Raw genomic sequence first — 20584 nt, 5'->3', positions numbered from 1 at the left:
ATGCTATAAGACTTGTGCCAGTCTGCTCTGTCTTCTAATGAACACTGATCTGCCAATGCCTGGCACTCAAGGTGTGCTGGAATGACTTACTCCTGTGGGCATGGTATGATGTCATGCCCTGATGGCAATTCGTGGAGTTGAAAACTCAGCCCCTTGGAGAGAAACATCTGGAAAAGGATGCAAATGTAGAATCCCTAAAATGTGGATAGGAGTAGTATGGTGTTTTGCTTTAAGATTGAACTAAACCCACTAATTGAATGTTCAGTTACCAGTGTGCTTATATTGGTTATCAGCTGAACTGTAAAGCTATCAAGTGGCTGGTGTCATAGCTGATTCCATGAGTGCAGTACCATAACTGCAGATCAGAGGCTAAGATGGCAGCTTCCTTGGCTCTATAGGTGGGTTTAGTTCTGTGAATTCTTGGCAATATATGTGGTGACTTCATAAAGAGGTAAAATTCATGAAACAAGTTTAACAGATTATAACATTCAGGTGTTTCAGTTTGTACAGATTTAAATTTCATGCTCTTAAATATTGAGTAAAACTGAAATCCCAATGGCAATCTCTTGGTTTAGGTTGGTAATAAAAAGACAACTGACCCTTCCAAGCTAAATGCTTTGCTTCAGAGGGCTCCACAATGCCTTAGCAAGTTCATTGAAATTGCAGCTCGTAAGAAGAGAAACTACATTCTTGATCAAGTAAGTCTTGCTATAATTATTGAATTGCATTTGTATTTTTCTCTGCTGTTTAACCACTTGCCTACCAGGCACTTATACCCCCCTTCCTGCCCAGACTAGCTTTCGACGCTCTTACTTTGACAATTGCGCAGTCATGCAACACAGTAAAAGAATATAAATTTTAGTTTGGGTACAAAGTGCTTTCTTTTGATATTTGATCACCACCTGGGGTTTTTCTAAACTAAAAAAAACAAATTTTGAAGTGTGGGTTTTTTTTTTCTTTTAAATAACTAATTTTCTCCACTGATTTTGGCCACACTGATTGGGCTACACTGATCACCAGGTCACTGATTTTCAGTGTAGATATCCCCCTGCTAAATGCCGCTTACCTGCCGATAACCAACATTTCCTATTTACCCGATCAGCTGTGATTGGACATCGCTGGTCGCATGGTAAAAGTGGCTGTGATTGGCCCATTCCATAGCCATGTGATCAGCTGCATCCGAAGGACACAGCAGTCGCACGCAGTGTGTACTTAAGGAGGACTCTGTTCTGAGAGGACGTCCATGGACTCCCTCCCAGAACTAGCTGACCGCTCTGTAGCTGTCTTTCCGCTATAGCGTGGTCAGGAACAGGTTAAGGGGTGTCACCCTACTTTTAGTGCTGATGCTTTACTTCCACTGTAACATGTCAGTGGTATATTTTTATTAGTGGATTGGCTATTACTGTAAGCTAAATTTTGAGAAATCTCTCCTAAGGAGGCTAAATGAAAAGCAGTTGAGGTCATTAACCGCTTCCCAACTGCCCTATAGCAAACACTGCTACAGGGCGGCATGTGTTTTTGCAATTACGGGTAGGGGGTGCGCACGAGCTCTACCTGTGCCGCCATTCGTGGCTGTCACCGAATCCCAGCCAGTAATTACCCAAGTGATTACCGACAATCACTGATGGGGAGGAAGACTGTTTAGTCTTCCCTGTTAACTCGGGCACACTGCTCAGGATGGCTATGCACAGCCATCCCGATCAGTGTGCTTACAGTGAAGTACCCTCCCCTAATAAAACACTCCCTACATAGTTAACCCCTTGATCACCTTTCATGTTAACCCCTTCCTGCCCAGTGCCCTCAGTACAGTGTCCAGTTTTTTGTTTTGGTTTTTTTCCTGCATTGTAATGCTTTAGGTTTGCAAATGTGAAAAGCTGAATATTACACAGGCTTAATCTGATGTGATAAATGTCTAGGTCCCCTTCCCTCACCAAATAGGCACACGCCTATGTTTTGCTTTGTTCATTTAATGTTTTTTTTCTTTCTTGATAGACCAATGTGTCTGTGGCTGCTCAGAGGAGGAAAATGTGCCTGTTTGCAGGCTTTCAACGTAAAGCTGTTGTAGTGTGCCCAAGTGATGAGGTGTACAAGGAAAGGACACAGAAAAAGTCTGAAGCAGAGGGAAAAGACCTTCCAGAGCATGCGCTACTTAAAATGAAAGGCAAGTCCAACTTACACCACACTAATTCAAGATGTGTTTTCATGCGTTTGCCTGCCTAGTTTGATGGGGGTTGTGACCCTGATCAAAGTACATATGTAACGAATGCTGTCATGGTCATCCTCGTGTCAGGATATTGAGACGCAAGCTAAATAAGTAAGCAGATTACTTTTGAGCAGTTCTTTGATTTTCTTTATCTGCATGTTCTGGGATCAGGAACACAATGTGGTATTGCCAAAGGGTCATAAAAACAATTGGTTTCTTGGAAGATCAGCAGCTCCCATTTCTTTGGTTTTACTTTAAAGCGTTACTAAACCCAGGACTGCTTCCACTAGTCTCTGGTCTCCCACAGTACACAGCATGGAAGTGCAATTATTTTAGTAAATATAAACTGTTAAATACCTTTGTCATCAGCAGTTAGAGCAGACTTGTGGCTTCTATCTGTGTTCAGCCCAGCACTAGCTAAAGCTTGTAGGAGGAGTTTTATTTCTGCTCTAGGAGGATGGAAATTCCCTGACCTCTGTCTTGACAGTGCTGACTGGCCCTGTGCTGATCACATGCATTCTCCAAAGAAAAGAAGAAAAACCTCGCGATTTATCTCCAGACTGAACCGTATGCATGCACATGCGCAGTTAAGTGGTGGTTGCTTAAAGGGGAGGAACAGAAGACTCGTGCAGATAAGAGGAACTAGGTTCTTTGGATACACACAGTATAGAAGGATTTGCTTTGTTCAGATTTTATGTCTGAGGCATACAACCACTCTAAACCAAGTTTAAGTAGCTTCAGGATTTATCTTGTGTTGCAAGTTTTGAGCTTTTGTTCTTTTTGTAGGGAATTTTACTCTGCCAGAAGCCAGTGAGTGTTTTGATGATATAAGTTATGCGGAACTGCCAAAAGAAGAAGCTGAGAAACTTGTAGAGCAGTACAAAGAAGAAAGCAAGAAAGCTCTTCCTCCCGAAAAGAAGCAAAATGTTGGATCTAAGAAAGTAAACAAGAACAAAAATAACAAATCCAGAGGTGGTATGCCGCACGGACATGGAGGGCACAGAGGTCGTGGAGGTGGAGGGTTTAATATGCGCGGTGGAAACTTCCGTGGTGGAGGTATGTAACAACGTAAAATTTTGTGTGGAGTTTTTTTTTATACTTCTGGTAACTGGGCACAGGCTAATTTTAACATTGTGAATCTGTTTAGCAGATGCATTAAAAGCAAACTTGCAATGTGTTAAATTTTTATTGCAAATTACTGATAGGCGGCCTCTTAACTCCCAAAGGTACGTAGAATTTGTGTAGGCATTTAAATGTAGCACCCTCCTAGTATAGGTGCTAGGATGCACATGGGCAGAAGAGCAGACTACACTAGTCTAACGGGAGCTAGTAGGTAAATTTTTATCTTTTGGAATTTTGCCTAACAGTGCTTCAATCCATTAGTCAGGCCTACTTCTGATGCTGTGGTGCTGTTGAGTTGAGCTCCTCCTGGCTTCTGAAAGCCTCTACTGTTTTAGAAACCGTTCTGGCCGATTTACAGGGGAAGGATGGCCCATTGCATGCTGGGAGCTGGTATTTATATTCTGGGAGCACATGGGCTCACTGTCTTTTCCAGTCAACTGCACCATGCCAGGGTCAAGGCAGGCTTGCCTCCCCTGGCACTTGCTGCCAGGAGGCCTCAGGTGGGTGATGTTAGATCCTGAAGCTGGAACTGATGAGTGTCTCTGGTTCTCCTAAAAGCTGACTGAGGGTGAATCCACTGAGGATCTGTCTGGTATTACTGAGAGGCTGTTGGTGGTTCTACAAGAGCCCGTGAGATCTCGGGAACCTAGTGCTGTTAAAAGTGACACTAAAGTTTTTTTGTTTGTTTTTTTGTTTTTTGTTTTGGTTTTTTTTCTGTCTTGTGTGGTGTGTGTTTTACAAAAAAAAGAAGAAAAAAAATTTAACATGTCTATGCTTGCCTGCTTTGTGCAGTGATTTTGCACAGAGCAGCACCAATCCTCTTAACTGGTTCCTGCTGACATTCCTGGCTCCTCCCACCTCAAGCAGTGTCTCCAGGGAAAGCAGCTCACTCTGGGGGCACCACTGCGTGCTTGTCCCCGAGCTGGTGTGGCTTGGCCTTTGACTCAAGTAAAAAATGTTTGCACTTTCCTGTAGTTGGGAATACTCGGGCAACTTTTATGGGGGTAGTGATACATTAGCATTTGCTAAATGGTTTTCATTCTGTCATTCATACTAGACACATTCCCTTTTTTTTTTTTGATACTCCTGATTTGTTTTTAAGCTAGTAACTTTTTTTTTTTTTCCTCTTCCCCTCTACTTGTAGCCCCAATGAACCGTGGAGGATTCAACAGGAGGGGTGGTAACATGCCACAGCGTGGGGGTGGAGGTGGTGGAGGAGGAGCAGTTGGATACCCATATCCTCGTGCACCAGTCTATCACCAAAGAGGAGGGTATGGTAACCGTGGAAACTTTAGTCGCGGTGGTGGAGGTGGTGCTGGAATGCCCAACCGTGGAAACTACAACCAGGTAACACTTTTTGAAAAATATGGCGCTTTAACCAGAATCTTCTTTTTTTTTTTTTTTTTTTAATTGCAGTGTAACTGATAACTTTTTCCTCAAATCTACAGAATTTTAGAGGAAGGGGAGGCAACCGTGGTTTTAAAAACCATTCTCAGGGGTACAACCAGTGGCAGCAACAGGGCGTAAGTATCTAATCTATGGTCTAGGTGAAGGCATCACTCATTAGGAATGGTCTTCAGTTTACTGAAACTAACAGTGAGGCATCCAACATAAAACTTTAGTTTCCTGTCATCCACATATTGTAGCATATTCAGGTCTTGGTATGTAATCTTTATCGGGCTCCTAGTTTAAAGTAATGGGATGACATTTTATTAAAATGTTACACATGACCTAAGCAATTCTTGTTGGCGTCTAAGCTTACAAGCTTGTTAACATGTTAATATTTACCCCTTTTTCTAATTGCAGCAATACTGGGGTCAAAAGCCATGGAGCCAGCAGTACCACCAAGGATATTATTGAATACCCAAATAAAAATGAACTGATACATATTTCTCTTCAAAACCTTCACAAGAAGTCGACTGTTTTCTTTAGGTTAACTTTTAAAAACAAAACAAAAAAACATTCCACAAGAGGAAGTGCCTGCGGGTTCTTTATTGGTTTTGTTAAACATTTGTTTTTAGTTGCGTTTTTTTGGGTTGCATTTTTGTACATTTTTATTGCAGTTTTAAAAGTAATAAGAACCTTAGCATTGTGCACGATAAAAGAATGTCAGTATTTCAGGGTTCTCTTTTATTTTTTTTTCCTCTGTAATGCTTTTTGTTTTTAACTTCTAAATTCTTTGACGTAAAGGTCGCTTTGTACTTGGTATCATTATTTTAGGAATTGAATCCCCTAATTAACAGTGCATGGAAAGGAAGTCAGGGATTTGCTGTTTAAAAGTTTGTGGCTCAGAATTTTGTAGTGGTCCTCAGATATTCAGTCTTTTATTTATAACCTCCCATCTTGCTAGTTTAGGGAGCAAACATCCTGGCTTGTTAGATCTTGGAAGGCTGTTTCCAGCATAATGAGGGGAATGCACTAAAATGACTGAGGAGAGGTTGGTGTGTTTAAAAGATATTTAATGTTTTACCTCTGGAAACCGCAGAGACTTCAACTTGTGAAGGTTTGATATTGTTTTCTTCATTTTGTTAAACACTTCAATTCTGCAAAGAATAGGCTTGATATGCCTGTTTCTTATTAAACTAAACTTGTTGTAAATCTAGCTGTCTGATGGGATCTGTATGAAGTTAGCTGTGTTTGTATCTCCCACTTACCCATCCCTTGCAATTTTTTTTATTTGCATAGTGTGCTTGTAGTTGCACCATCATTGTAAACTAACTATATTGTGAGTACATTTATTAGAATTTTTCTTAAAATGTCAGTTCTTTATATTTTGCCTGCTAACCTCTAAAGAGGGTGAGCTGGAATACATCGATAGAATTTTATTTGCAATAAACAAAAATGAATTTACACTGTCGTGTTTGGGATTGTCAAAAACGTAAACATAATCCCTTCCCCATACAACTGCCACGTTATTCTTCACTTATGCATAGACTTGATTGCAGTTAAAGAGATCAATGGATTTTGCTGATGTCCACACTCTTTCCACTCTAAAGTAGTGGATTGGGATCCCGTCCACTTACAGCAGCCTGGCCTTGGTCCGTATGCACATCTCAAAGGCCATGGCGTGGCACTCGCCTCAGATATACACCTGCTGCTTTATTTTGCTACCCAAGACTTGTTCAAGGCAGTTCAGCGGTGTCCCAACCCTGCGATGAGAAGCATGGTATAAAGTAACCCGTTACATGGAGGGATTGCCACCTATATCTCAGCTGAATGGTACAAAATGCTTTGGAGCACCTGACGTTCTGTGGCTTAATGCCCTTAAGGTAAAGTTTGACAAGCAGTCTCCCGTCTTTTAACTGTGGATGGGAGCAACTCCTATGAACTGACTTTCTAAATAAAAGTACATGCTTGATCACTATTTAACTAACAAGTTTCTGGTAAGTTGTACATCTCCATGAATCCCTTTTTATAAGAAGGGATCTTCCCTCCCCTTATCTAGTCTGAAATAAAGTACTCTTTAATTTCACTGGTGCCTTACTTTAATTTTGTGTGAGCGTCTCTGGAAAATGGCTGTTACTGGATAAAATCCCTACAATTGATTGCATTCAACTGCAGGTTTATTTAAACAAGTGTTCCTTGGATGTATGGTTCATGTGAAGAGGGGTTAGTTCTGCCAGTGCTATTAAAGGGTTTGATAGATGTAGTTAAAAGGTAATTGAAGGTAAAAAAAACAAAACCCTGTTGGCAATAACATTCATCAATGAGCATCATCAGAATGAGCTTAAGTAAGGTACTCCTGAAATATTGTAGTGTGGGTTTGATGGTAGTTGTCCTGTTAAGGAGATGGTTGTCATCAGTTTAGAAATGTTCCAGGTTGAGCAGCCTCAGGTGTTAATGGCTTTCATTCATTTCTTTAAATCACAAGGGTATTAACCTCAATTTTTCCTCTTAAGCCTATTGGCTAGCTTTTCCTTGCATAATTGGCAATATTGTCCAATTGCCACTATTGTGCCTTTTTGTAAAGTTTAGTGTTCTGCTTTTGACAAACCTGAACCTAATGTATGGATGCTAGTGGCAGAGTAGTTTGTAGAAACGAAATGAGAAACTCCTTGTGGCTGCTTACTCCGCAAACACGGTTTGGAATCTGTTCTCTATTGGATAATGTGGTACAAGTATCGGATATCTTGGTGTCACATTGTACATTAGATTCAGATGAGTGTCAAATCCTCTTGTTTGTGAATGGGAATTACCTTTTTTATTTAAAGTATATATGTAAATATTGTCTGTCTTTGTTTTTCAGACTTCCTTTTGCATGATATCACTTAAAAATGTGAGTAAAATTGAGCTCACTGTTCATTTCCAAACATGTTAAATCGTTTAGGCCATTGAGACTTTAGTCAAACTAGATGACCTTTTTTGCTGCTGTAAAGTGATGTTAGAATGGCACTATTAATTTTTGTTATTAAAAGCTCTGAAAATGTAAAAATGGTCCAAAACCTGAAACTATTGCTGTTCTGTATAAAGCAGTTTCATGTGTCTCAGTGGTAGAACCTCTTTAAAGAATGTAAATTCTGTTAGTGCTGATATGGTCATACTGGGAAATATTTGTGTTTTTGTGTACCAGTTTAATTTAGGATTAAATTGTAACCTGTGCATCGGGTAGCTCACCCATGTGCTCTTGAAGAAATGAATGTGTTCAGTAAAAACACGCAGCTTTCCTGCAAGTGCATTTCCTAGAAGGATAAATTGTACTGCATGTAAACAGTACCAATCATGAGAACCCTTATGTGTGTTTCACATTAGCACAGGGCTTCTGCAAAATCATACAATGCTGAAGAGAACTTAAGTGCTACAATACCATTTTTGCATAGCAGAGTACATTTTTATAACCACATTAAGATTTTGCTGCTATACCGGTCTTGCATACTAGGATGTATCATCTTGAACAGATATTTGGTGATAATGTACAAGTTGTTTAGAAATATAATTGAAAATTGGTTGCAGCTATGCTAGTTAGATGGGTGACATGGTAGGTAAGAAGATGCTTAGTTATGCAGTGTTGTGAGCCTGTAACCACCTTGCTGTAACATTGAGACCTGTCTGGAGTGGGTGGGGGGATAACTGCTCCCTCCAGCACACATCCTGTAGACTTTTTTTTTTTTCTTGGCCCAGCAAGTTTGAAAGGGTTTTCCTGGATGAAAAGGATGACATTCATATTAATTGGCCAGCTACTTTTATACTGCTTATTGAAATGCTCTGCATTAAAGCAGACCTATACTCTCCTTCAGTCCAGCAATGCAGCAAGCTGGAGTAACCTACCAGTCACAGATCTTTGAGCGGCTGGCTCCAGGTATCAGGTGCCAGAAGCTTTACCTAAGTGTACCAATATGCTGTCATTCCAATGCATGTACAGGAATTCAGTCAGCTTTGGCATTGCTGAACTTCTACAGTGAACTGTGCATGTGTATCTTGCTGTATGGCACGGAATGGTAACGTAGATGCAGCTGGTCTCCTCTGCATCAAAAATACTGCGGTTTGTCCATTTTTATTTCTTACAAAGTTCCACTTTGAGCTTTCACAACCTGTACTTTCAAAATCTATGCTAGCAATGAAGCTCATTTCCACAATTCTGCATTGAAGTTAGAATACATGCTGCAGTGGTGTGTGGGGTGGATGTTTTTTTTTTTTTTTTTTTGTAGTAGTAGCCCCAGCAGCGCAGGAGGGAGATTTTAAACCTGCCACTAAATGTAGAGCACTGCCACAACAAACGAAGGAAGGAACTTTGCTTGTACATATCTTGAATTTATGTCTTAGTGTTCATTCTGTGGCAACCTTGTGAGTGTATTTTGACAATAGAAGCAAACCTGAGTACTGCTTTTTGTATTCTACACAAGTTGGAATGCATTGGTCCTTTTTTAATTTATTTTTTTTTTTAATAAAAAAAAAAACATGTACTAACCATTTTAAGATCTTGTATAGGGTTTGTGTGGGGTTTTTTTAATGCTGTATTTTGCTTTTGTGTAACATTTTTCTGTTTTGTTTTTTTCCCAGTAGCTTGGCTGACTCAATTGCTGGCAAGTTTAGTGGTAAGTAGTAATGTAGTAAGTATGTTTTTGGAAGCTAACCTTGGCAGGTGTCCCAACCCATAGGCCGATATCCAGTATGCCTATTTGGTGTTGACCCTGAGATGCAGCTGATTAAGTCTTTTAGACTTAAAGAATACGTTTATCTTTCATAACATGTTGCACCCATAGTCAGTGTGTAACATGTTCTTAAGACTGGCCCCTGCTCGGTTTATAAAACTATGTAGAAGCTGTGAGAAAGTGAAGGGGGGGTGGTAGCGTGGCGATTGGTGTGTAAGGGAAGTATTCTCCTAAAGAGAACGAACTGAGTACATAATTTTCAGATACGAAGTTATGTTATAACATAAACCACTTCTAGTGCACTGAGGTAAGACCAGACATTTAAACTGTTATACCAGTAAACTAGATAGAGATTTCATTTTCTTGCAAAGATGGTAAATGCTGTTCTTTGTGTACATGCCAGGCCTATGCATTGTAAAATCTCTGGTAGTCTGAAGGTTTTTACCTTTATCACAACTTATTGGACCACTTCTAGACATAGTTTTTTCCATAGGTATATAGGTACACACGTGAGGTGTGGTTTAACAACCATAGTAAACGTTGGAAACTGCATTAAAAAAACGCACTTTTTCATGCAAGTTAAATATTTTATTTCTGTACAGTCCAAATCACATTCAGTTGTGAAGCAAAGTATGTTTCCGTTAGAAAATAAGGAGGTGGTTTGAAATTTTTATAGTTGCACTAAACATTCTGATGGAGCTCATAACACACCTTTTTATTTAAGCTGGAATGAAGGCAAATAAACACCATGTAAAGCTGTTGTGTTCCATTAAAGCACCTACACAAGTCCGTGACTGAGCTCTAGCCTCCTGTCTTTTTGCATTCTGGTCACTCATCAGGCTCTGCTGCATGTACTCATAAAGAGTGCAGGTAGGACTAATTACTTTACAGCTACACCTTAGAAAGGTGATGCCAGTGTAATCTAAAAGCTGTACCCTCCTAGCTTGCAGGCTTTACCATTTTGCTTGGAGTTCAGCTTTAACATTCTTCTGACCTAAACCCTTCCTATCCTTTACAGAAAATGACAGCTGCATCTGTTTAGATCAGTGGTGCTGCGCACACAACCAGCTATGATGTCAATTGCTTGAGGGGTTTAATGTGTAATCCATGTCATAGCAATTTGTAATTTTTCTTGCTGTAAACAATGTGCCTGTCCCACCACCGTGGATCACAATATTGAAGCCTTTGTTAACACTTGACTGTTATCACTCATTTCTGAATCCAGTGGGTAGTAGAACAATCTTTATAATCTGATGTACAGTTATGGTAGAAAGTAGCAGCTGTCCACAGGGATTTTTAGCATAGTCATTTTGCACTGTTGAAGAGGGGCACTGCTATTCATCCCCTTCAGGTGCATACTCTAACCCATTGGGGCTAGAATTTTTTATGTTCATAAGTGACTGTACAGTTTTTTCCAGCTGTAACTATCAGTGCACTGAGTGTGTAGTTCACAATTTATGCTACTATAGTGTGAATAAAGACTTTCCTGCCTTGTGGCCACAAGATATAACTTTTGCTGGCAGTAGTTGAGTGAAAAAAACCATAAGGCATTCAGAAGAGATGTCTCCTTTACTTATGAGGTGTATATATTGACCTGGAAGCCATAACGGAATAAAATGAGTGACAGTATCTGACAGCGTGAACGTGTGCCCTGCTTATTTAAAATGATCATAGGCAACAATTGGGTATGTCAGGGCCAAAAAAAACACCTTGCAATACATGTATCTTTTTAAGGCTGAGCTTTAGAAATCTGAAAAAAAACTAACCTTGTAATGGGGCTTCCACGCCCTAAGAGGTAACTGCTCATGTTTTTCCGGGGGTACTGAGTGTAGGTATGCCTTCAGCAGTTTCGCTTACAATGTAGAAAGGATGATCCAGCATTGTTCTTGATGACATTAGAGCTGCAGGCCAGAGCACCTTAGAGAAGATGCTTCAGAGCCCAAAAGCATGAAAGGTGCCTTTTGGGGGGCACAGGATAAGGTAAGTGATTTTCCTGGTACCCTAGGTAGAAATTATAACGATTGCTGTGGGATTCCTATTGCAAGTATATTTTTCCTTTCCCTTGAGGTTGTTTTAAAGGAAATAAACATTGAGGGAGCTGTGAAACTACAAAAGAATATCTGCTCAGAATGCAGTGTGCTCATAACTTCCTGTTTGGGCTGACGATTTCAGTACCGATTAGCATTGTAAACCCTTATTAGGTTTCCCTCCATCTAGTGTACATTGAAGGACACTGCTTCCTTTTTGGTAACAACCTAGGGTTACACTGCTGCCTAAAAGAGAAATGGACACTAGGAACATAGAAAAGTAAAGGCCAACCCTCATGAGCCTATAACTCCTCCCACAACACTTTTTGCATGGTGTCAAGGAGACCTTTTGCATCTATATGTGAATTGGAGCCCTTATTCTATCCTGGAAGTCTCTGCAGTCAGCCAGCATGGTTTTCCTGGTGCTCCTTTTACAACAGTCTTGCAGTTTGCAGTGACACTCTTGTCTGTACCCAAGCAAGCGCAGAAATCAGCTGCTTAGGTCATGTCAGTAACCTGGGGATTCCTTGCTGACTTAGGCCAGAACTTTAGGCAGTAACAACTTAAGAAAAATACAAATTGTAGCACTATGCATAAATCTGTTTTTGTTCATTAAACTTTTTTCAATGTGTTACCAAATATCCCTGTATATCATTCAAAATGCATATAAACTCTTGCGTTCACTCATTGACCTGTGCTGCACAAATGCCAGTTGTGCTCCCACCACAGATGCATGACTTGTATGAAATGCAAGGTCTAAAAAAAGGCACATTTTTAAATGGGATCCTCTATACTCCAGCAAAGTTTGACACTTTGAAATCTGCTCCTCCAAATCGCAGCATCAAGAGACACTCGTGCTTTGCATTTTAAAATGACTTTTCTATTCAAACTACTCAAAATACTTAAGCACTGTAAAGCCACCCCCACCCCCCAAAAAAAGTGTGGTGGGTTTTTTTTTTGTTTTTTTTTCTAGCAAATAAAGGAACACCTTTTTTAATCTTAGTATAGCATCAACTCCATTAAACTCCTGGGATATTGATCTGGACAGTTTCTAACACATTACCCAGTACATATTGGTATAGATATCCAGCATATTTTTTTCCCCATTTGAGATCTGATTTTTCAAGTGTTCAATAATTTTTTATTTTTTTTTTCTAACACTATTTCAGATGCCCATAGAAAAAATGGTGGGTGTTTGCATTTTTATTTTATTAAACTGTATTTGTGGCTTTTTGGGTGGGGGAATAATTTAAATTTTAATGGAGGGGGAGAGTTTTTAGCCCAATAAGACTTAAGGACCAGGCATTCCCAGAGTATGTAGAAGGGTACAGTGTTGCTTCTCCAGCACAGAGGGAAGATTTGAGGAAAGAATTTTATGGAGTACAAGGGTGTGGAAACTTTTGAAACTTTGTCCAGGGACTAAATTTATGTCCCAATTTACTTGTCACTCATGATCTACTTGTCCAGATAAAAAAATAAATTTGAACCAAAACGGTATTTAAACCTGCTTTAAGGAATGTCTGGGGCTTTTAAAATCAAAGGCTTTATGGCGACTTAAACATAATTTTAACATTACACTGTTTTTCTCCCCTCCCTGCCTGTCAAGCACTGCACCCAGGGACTAGCAGGGAGGGGAGAGACCTTGCAGTGTAATGAGCACCAATTGGGTGCTTGTCAGGAAAGGTGAGTGTCTGACTTGTCCTTTTATCCCTTTTTGCTGTCAGCCTTTTTTTTTTTTCACACGATTTTAAAAAAAAATTCATTTTAGGTCTGAAGATTACACAAAACCCCCAAACATATATATATTTTCTGAAAGCAGACACCCTAGAGAATAAAATAGTGGTAGGTCCAATTTTTTTGTTGCATGATAGTACCACAATTTCTGTTAGGGACAAAAAAAATAAAATACACACGTTTAATTCTAGGGCACAAAGCAATAATTTTTTTTTTTTTTTTTACAATTTTAAAAAAAATTAAAATTCAACACATTACAATCAGCTACTCCAGAGATTATTTTAACATCTGTTGGGAATCCTCCAAAAGATTCCTTGCCTGACACTGAATCCCTTCCTTTTGAGTGGAGGCACAGTCGCCATCAGCTGAATTCCTTTCCTGATAAATACTCGCTGCCCTAGTGGAGTGAGCTTTTCTTGGGTTTTTTTTCCCACCCCAAGCCTATGTATGTTACAAGAATGTCTGCCTCTACAGATGCCACTTTCAGTTGCAGGGTTCTACAAGCAACTGTAGAATTTCCTTGGGCCAGTGTGCCTACCCTTCAGTTTGGGTTTTTTTTTCTTTGACATAATCTTGGCACATCCCTTGGTAGACAAGTGGTTAAATCAAACCCATGGCTGCTGCAGCCATGAACCTCATACCAGCTTTAACAGCAGCACAGGGCTATCTGATTTAAAAGTGACCTTGGTAGTTCTAGAGCAGGGTGTGCTGCGGGAAGCTGCTTGTACAGTGAGCAGGAGGAACGTGGAACAGCCATTCACTGATCCCTTCTTGGACGACTCCAGAAGTGATTTAATACATAGCTGCTATTCAAGCACAATCCAGCAGGGCCTGTCACCTGCAAAATGTTGTTACATAGGGGTTTTGTACCTTAATGGCGAAGTACTGTATATAAAAAAAATTTTAAAGCACCTCTGTATAAACACCCTATATTAACTGCAGGTGTCTTATTGGAGATTCACTTTCTGACCCATAACAGGAAGTAAGGGAAATTCCTGCTTGTCCCTTGGAATCCCAGTCTCACCAGGACTAGTGTACCCATTGGGAGATTCCCCTCTAAAAGTATTGCTCTGGTGGCAACCTAAAAATGTGTCCTGTTACCTTACCTGAGTCCTGCAGTGTGTGTGTGTGTGTGTGAATCTCCCTAACGGATAAAAAAAACCTGACCGGTGTTCTAACCCCATTTGTATCCAGTCAGGTTGCACAGTTTGACAGTTAAGCTGTTTTCCTTTTCCTGTTGGACTGCTTTCTACAACTGAGCAGGTAGGCGCTGGGAGGGTTTATAGCCCTGGTCTTCAGTTTTCCTTGTGCCTTGTGTCCACTTCTCTTGTAGGTGGCAGTATAACCTTAGATTTGTTATGCTGGGTCCCTCAATGGCTTCTGAGAAGGAATTTTACAGCAAGTACAAAGCCTCTGCTGCTGTATTAATTTTATTTTTTTTTCCCACGCAGTGTGTATGGGGAAATGTCTCTTGAGAGATGTTCTGGGTGGTGTGCCTATATTAATAGGAATTGAGCTCCCAGCAGGAGTTTTACATGCTTGGTGACATCACGGGTAGTAATGAATGCCGTTTCTTGCTACAGGAATATGGCAAGACCTCATCTAGTGTGGTAGAATGCTTTGACTGTCTAGATCTTTATATCTACTGAATGAATTTCAAAGTTAAACTATCCTTGTCCATGAAATTATAGCTTGACACTCCCACCACCCAAACCATGCTATTGAGCCTTTAACCACTTGTGTGCCAGCACTGTTTAAAATCCATTACCTGCAGTCATTTATAAATGCCTAGCTGCTCTAGCACCCTGTTGACTGCCCCCACATCTGTTTACTGATCGCACCTTCCAGTGATGGAACATGGAAGCAACATCTGTTCACTTCTAGGTTCAGAGGCCATGGCCTGGCTGATGTGGCCAGGGAACAAGCTAATGAAGCACAATGTCTCCTTTAAAGGCCAACTCCACTTTAGTGCAAAAAAGGCATTGCATATAAAATTGCTACGCAAGCCACCTTGTAACTTAGGGTTATACATATAAAGTGATGCAGATGGTGACTAGGTTACATGTATTTGTGAATACACCCCAATCCTTGTAGGCGTATTTACATATATCCAGCTAGATCTGAGAGTTCCTACACAGGAGGTAGTTCCATCTGCAATATTTATTGATAAGGGTACATAATATATACAAATTACACGATAAGCAGTATTTACAACACCATGTACAGTGTGGTTTTTTTTTTTCTTTTTAAGTCTTGACTTCTATGAGATTTACAACTTACCCACAAAACTGTTTAAAATACAATGTACAATACAAGTATGACGTTGGTTTACCTCAACTTCATATCTAGTCATCCTGCCTGTTGTGTGTCCCATCACAAAGGCCCCCAGCTGGGTGACCAGGCCTTATCTTTCCCCCCTCCCCTTTCTGTACTGTGGCTAATATAATGCCCACTAATTGGACCCTGTACCTAGCCAATGTATATTGGGCACAGCCTGATTGGAAGTTCAAAGAAGGCTGCTGTTTACCACTCGTGGGATGTGCTAAGGGGACAACAAAAGGATGTTTGTATATTGGAAAACTCCAAGGACTCTTTTGCAGGGGGGGTTTCCAGCTTTTTTTTCTTTGGAAATTTTTTTTGTTGCTGGGCAGAAAAAATACAAAATGCTGCAAAAATGCACTACATGTGTATTAGCAGCTTCTCCATTGATCTCTATTGTAGCAAAAACACTTTGCATTAAAAAAAAAAGCAAAACCCCAGACCCTTTCAAAAAAGCATAGATGTGAACATGTTCCATAGGAAATCATGTTAAATGGACTGTAGTGTTTCTGCTAAAAACGCATTATTGTGAACCAGAGGTAACATCACTCTAAATGGGTGCAGGGCATGGGAAGGATATAGATATCTCAGTGTTTTCATGAAAGGTCTGGTCTTATAAATTGTAATTGCTTCCTTGAAAGGTCTGTGGACTTATAAATTGTAATTGCTTCCTAGACTCAACATTTTTACAAACTGGTTTCTGTAAACCTCTATGCAAAGTTTTTTTTACAGGTACCAGCAAGATCTCAAAGATTGTGAAGGTTAATGATGTTTGGGGCATTTGCTATAGTAAATTTTTGCTTTCGTAACTGAATCTTTTGGGTATGAATATCATCATGTTGGTGCATTGTGTATCAAAATTGCCTCTTACTATGTAAAGATTCTAATTAAAATATTTATGATTCTTTACATTAATATTTTGCTTAAAAGTAAAGTTCTGCTTTCGAGGGAAACTGTAGTGGAATGGGCAGTGATTGATAATAGGGCCCTGGTCTGCAAGGTTTCTATATAAAACTGTATCTGTAATCCCTCAAGGCATGTGTATAGAACCTGCCCATTCTTGGAAATAAAGTGCATCTGTAGTCTTGGAGAAGAGGAAGTGGATAATGAGGGTATGCACTTTGCACTATGGAAATGTTACTTGGGAAAATGAGTGGTTTGCTGCTTAACTTTATCTTTTTTACCATCTAGACTAATGTTGCTTTACCAGCAGGTCAAAACTATGGTTATGCCTAGGAATTATGTCTGAAAAGGCACTTGTAGCAAACCTAGTTCTATGAAAAGGAGGAGCTGGAAAAGTACAGCACTTTATAGTTCCATTGGCTGTTCTAGTGCACCAAAAAAACCTGAACTGAGACATGGAGGCTTCTGTTGTAGGCTGCAACTGTCCTGGGTTTTCAGTCTGTACTATTTTGTGTCCTTGACCCATAACAAGCCTGTTACAAATTTGGATTTCATATGTAATTTGGCCAAATAGAAGCATAGTGGGAAGGGACTTGTTGCGTTGTCAAAAATGTCAGTTTGAAGAAATTTCTAAAGGAACAATATGCAAACTATGTTTATGGTTTACTATGGGATGCTTTTTTTTTTTTTTTTTTTTTTTTTTTTTTTCCCCCCTACATCCAAAGTTAACCATACAGTGGATGCTGAAAGGTTTGTATGAACTGTATTTTAAATGGGAAATGATACTGTGCCATAAACCCATTTTGCTTTTAGTTTCCCAGTTCCCAAGGTTTGCTGTGATTAAAGACCATTTCTGATTGATGGAAATGTTTGCTGAATTTTTCAGCAGGTTTGCACATTTTCATGCAGGCTGAATTTTTTATTTTTCAATTTGGATGTTAAACGCATGTGATTAGATCAATGCCTAGTTACATAAAGACATCTACTTTTCTAAGAATAGAAATTGAAATATTACTTGTCTTGCCAAATTATCAATAGCCAAGGGTAATGTAAATTTGCTCTCGGTTGGTTTTGGTCATTTTTGTCTCAAGGAGACTGCCTTTCATGTCTGTCCCTGTAGACCCACTAATGTAATAAGTGAAAATATCTTTCCATAATGAGGTCTTCTTAACCTCTTCAATACCGGGCACTTTTACCCCCTTCCTGCACAGGCCATTTTTTTCAGGTTTCAGCGCTCACACTTTGACACTTGTGCGGTCATACATTGTACCCAAACTAAAATTTTATAATTTTCTTCATACAACTAGAGCTTTCTTTTGGTGGTATTTAATCGCCACTGGGGTTATTTTTTGCTAGATTAACAAAGACCAAAAATTTTGAAAACACTTTGGTTTTATAAAAATTTTCAAATTTTTCTTCATAAATTTAGGCCAAGATGTATTCTACTACATGTCTTTGGTGAAAATAACCCAAATTAGTGTGTGTGTCTGTGTGTGTCTAAGTTATAGAGTTCACAAACTATGGGATATATCTGAATATTGATTTAATCCTGAAGTACTGACAGCCAATCTAATTTCTTGAGGTCCAAGAATGTTACAACAGTACAGATCCCCCAAATGACCCCTTTTTGCAAAGTAGACAGTCTGACGTACTTCATAAGAGGCACACCGAGTTTTTTTGAAGTGTTGTGTTTTTGTTTTTTTTTTGTCAATTTTTCGGAAAATGAGTAAATTCACTTTTTTACATATTGTCGTCATATAACTGGCATGGCGGTGATCAGGTCCACTGACAGTATGGAGAAAAATATTTTTTATTACTTTAAGATTTTTTCATATTTCACTGACCAAATAGGGGGGCACAGGGTGGGCGGTCTCCTGAACTGTGTAGTTTTGTTTTTCTTAATGTGACTGTATTGCATGTCGTTTTTTTTTAAAGGTACTTTTAGCACCTACTTGTATACTTCCTGGATCCTCATAAAAAAGTCTTTGTGAAACTAGCTCTAGGAAGATTGCTCTCAAAACAATTTCTTTGCATTTTTGCACCACTGCAATAAGTATTGTAATCCCAGCCCCTCCTAATGTTTTCTGAAGTTATACAAGCTGGTTATATCACCTTGCCCTGCTATCCATATCTTTTACTCACAAAGATGATTGCTTTTTAGTTATACATTAAGGGAAAAATCTGTCCTAAGAGCAGTGTGGAGGTTTTAATTAATTCTCGAATATTTTGCAGTCCTCAAACTGAAAATAAAGACTTTTTGTATTTATAGTCTGTCAATGACTCAGTCTTCAAAATAGGTAACCACTCAACTAGTGCTTTTTTTTTCTTTTTATCCGTTTTTGTTTTTTTTTCTACTTGCACTTTTTTTTTTTTATATTATGACACTAGTGCCAGTTAAGTATTTGACATTCTAAGATCCATATAATTTTTTTTTCTTCTAGCAATTCTTACCCCTAATAAATTAGTACTATTTTTTAAAATTGTGCTGTAACCAGTAATCTGGTTCACAGTTCCTTTGGACACTCAGGCACTGCAGTTGAATCTTTCTGCTGCCTTTGTAGCACTACAAACGGAAATGCAAATTTAATTTTTAATATTTGTGGCTCATTTTCCCATCCATGTCACCATACTTTTTGTTGAGACATTTTGGAAAAACCCCTCCCAGCATCTCTAGCTGTGGCCATCTTGAGTAAGGGAAGTTGATGCCTGTAGCCGTTACTTCTTAAAATCCATCTGCCCTGCTTGGGTATGTAGGTAGGAGGGTGTACTTAGCTGAGTGCTTTCAGATGAAAAAAAAAAATTGCATGTGAAGACTCCTGAGATGTCCACCTGTAAGACTAGAAAGCAAATAAAATTGTTTAAACATATCCCTATACTATTAAAAAAATTCAGTGTGCATGAGCACTAAAACAAAATTCTCTCTCAACCAACATTAGACTTATTTTTTTACCAAGTGCAGGTTTTGGCTTTTTGATCTATAGCCAATAAACGTGCTAGCCTGTATCTGTCCATGCCCACATTGACTGTAATTAGTGCTTTTTGGCTGGAAAAGAACACAAAACAAAAAACCCCTAACTAGTGTTTCTAGAGGCGTTGTTTTAGTTGTGAAAACTCTAAGGTACAGCTAATATTACCAGCATTATTACTACACCTAGTGTCTATGGAGTCTTACTTTCAAGCTGGCTGTATTTATGCAGGAGTGGTTTTCAGGGTAGATGTAACTGAAACAAGTGTCCTATGCTGACTACAAGCAATTCTGCAACCTGCAAAAATTTAAAGTGTGATTTAAATATAATTTTCCTTATGGGGTATGCTATTTATTTTTCTTTCTGGTACACACTCATCCTATTTGACTGCAAAGCATGCACTAGACTGTATTATACATTGTACAGAATACCTTAGTCCATGACATGTAAGAGAAATGCCTCATCAGTTAATACAGTGTGCTGCTGGTGTACCTTTTTAATTTATAGTAAAGAGTAGGCAAGGGTAACTTGTACAAAAAAGGCAAATGGGTTATATTTTCTCTCTAAATAGTGATAATGTCTCATAATAAAATGCCTTATTTAGGAAGAGCTGGAAAGGTAAGGCTGGCCATAGATGGGCTGTTTATTGGCTGAAAAATGGCTGGTTTTTGTGGATTTTCCAGCATGACCCATAAAAAGAAATGAGAAGATCTGTGACAAATGGTTTCTGGCATTGTCCCACTAACCATGTGAATATTGGCTAATTTTTTGTTTAGATGAAAATTTGGCCGTTTAAATGACCTGTCTGTGGCCTGCATAAGAGTTATGTCATGTTTGCTGATTTTATCTTTCTCACTGAAGGCAGAAGATATTTGAGGGTGCTCTTGGAAACCATTCTTGCATTACATTAATAAATCAGTTACTATTTTTACCTTACTGTGTATCAAAATAAACATTTTCAACAAAAGTTTGTCTTGCTTTGAAGTTCCTTTTACTTGTGTCATGCGATTTTCAGAATTATAATCTCAAGTGTTTAAATGTAGTTTAACCCTACAAGCAGGAATTGTAAACCTCAGACAAGAACAAAGTATCTTTCTATAGTATGAACTTGTCTAAATTTTAAATACATTTCTGTGTGCTGCTTTATTACTCTATCAGCATGCATTATCTCTGCCAAGTTTTCCTGATATTAATAAAAGGTGATAGGAGGGATCTATGACA

General features: G+C 39.0%; 1 protein-coding gene across 6 annotated transcripts in view; it reads left to right on the top strand.

Moving 5' to 3' along the window:
* Positions 1-20330, top strand: part of HNRNPU (heterogeneous nuclear ribonucleoprotein U) — a 31525-nt gene extending 11195 nt beyond the window's left edge. Inside the window, exons 9-16 of one of the 6 annotated variants that reach the window (XM_089693280.1) lie at positions 576-698; positions 1993-2161; positions 2990-3259; positions 4470-4672; positions 4774-4848; positions 7572-7601; positions 9326-9357; positions 16227-20330. In XM_089693280.1, coding sequence (XP_089549406.1) covers positions 576-698; positions 1993-2161; positions 2990-3259; positions 4470-4672; positions 4774-4848; positions 7572-7601; positions 9326-9334 — 879 coding nt within the window. In that variant the 3' untranslated portion in view covers positions 9335-9357; positions 16227-20330. Of the gene's footprint in view, positions 1-575; positions 699-1992; positions 2162-2989; positions 3260-4469; positions 4673-4773; positions 4849-5131; positions 6798-7571; positions 7602-9322 lie in introns of those variants that run through there. The other 5 variants (XM_089693281.1, XM_089693282.1, XM_089693283.1 and 2 more) reach the window with 5 other exon arrangements.
* The last annotated feature ends 254 nt before the right edge of the window (positions 20331-20584 follow it).

This window comes from Staurois parvus, unplaced genomic scaffold (assembly GCF_062004578.1).
Source record: "Staurois parvus isolate SC_StPar_1 unplaced genomic scaffold, SC_StPar_1.0 ptg000619l, whole genome shotgun sequence".
Classification (NCBI taxonomy): domain Eukaryota; kingdom Metazoa; phylum Chordata; class Amphibia; order Anura; family Ranidae; genus Staurois; species Staurois parvus.
This window is presented reverse-complemented; position numbering and strand designations above follow the sequence as displayed.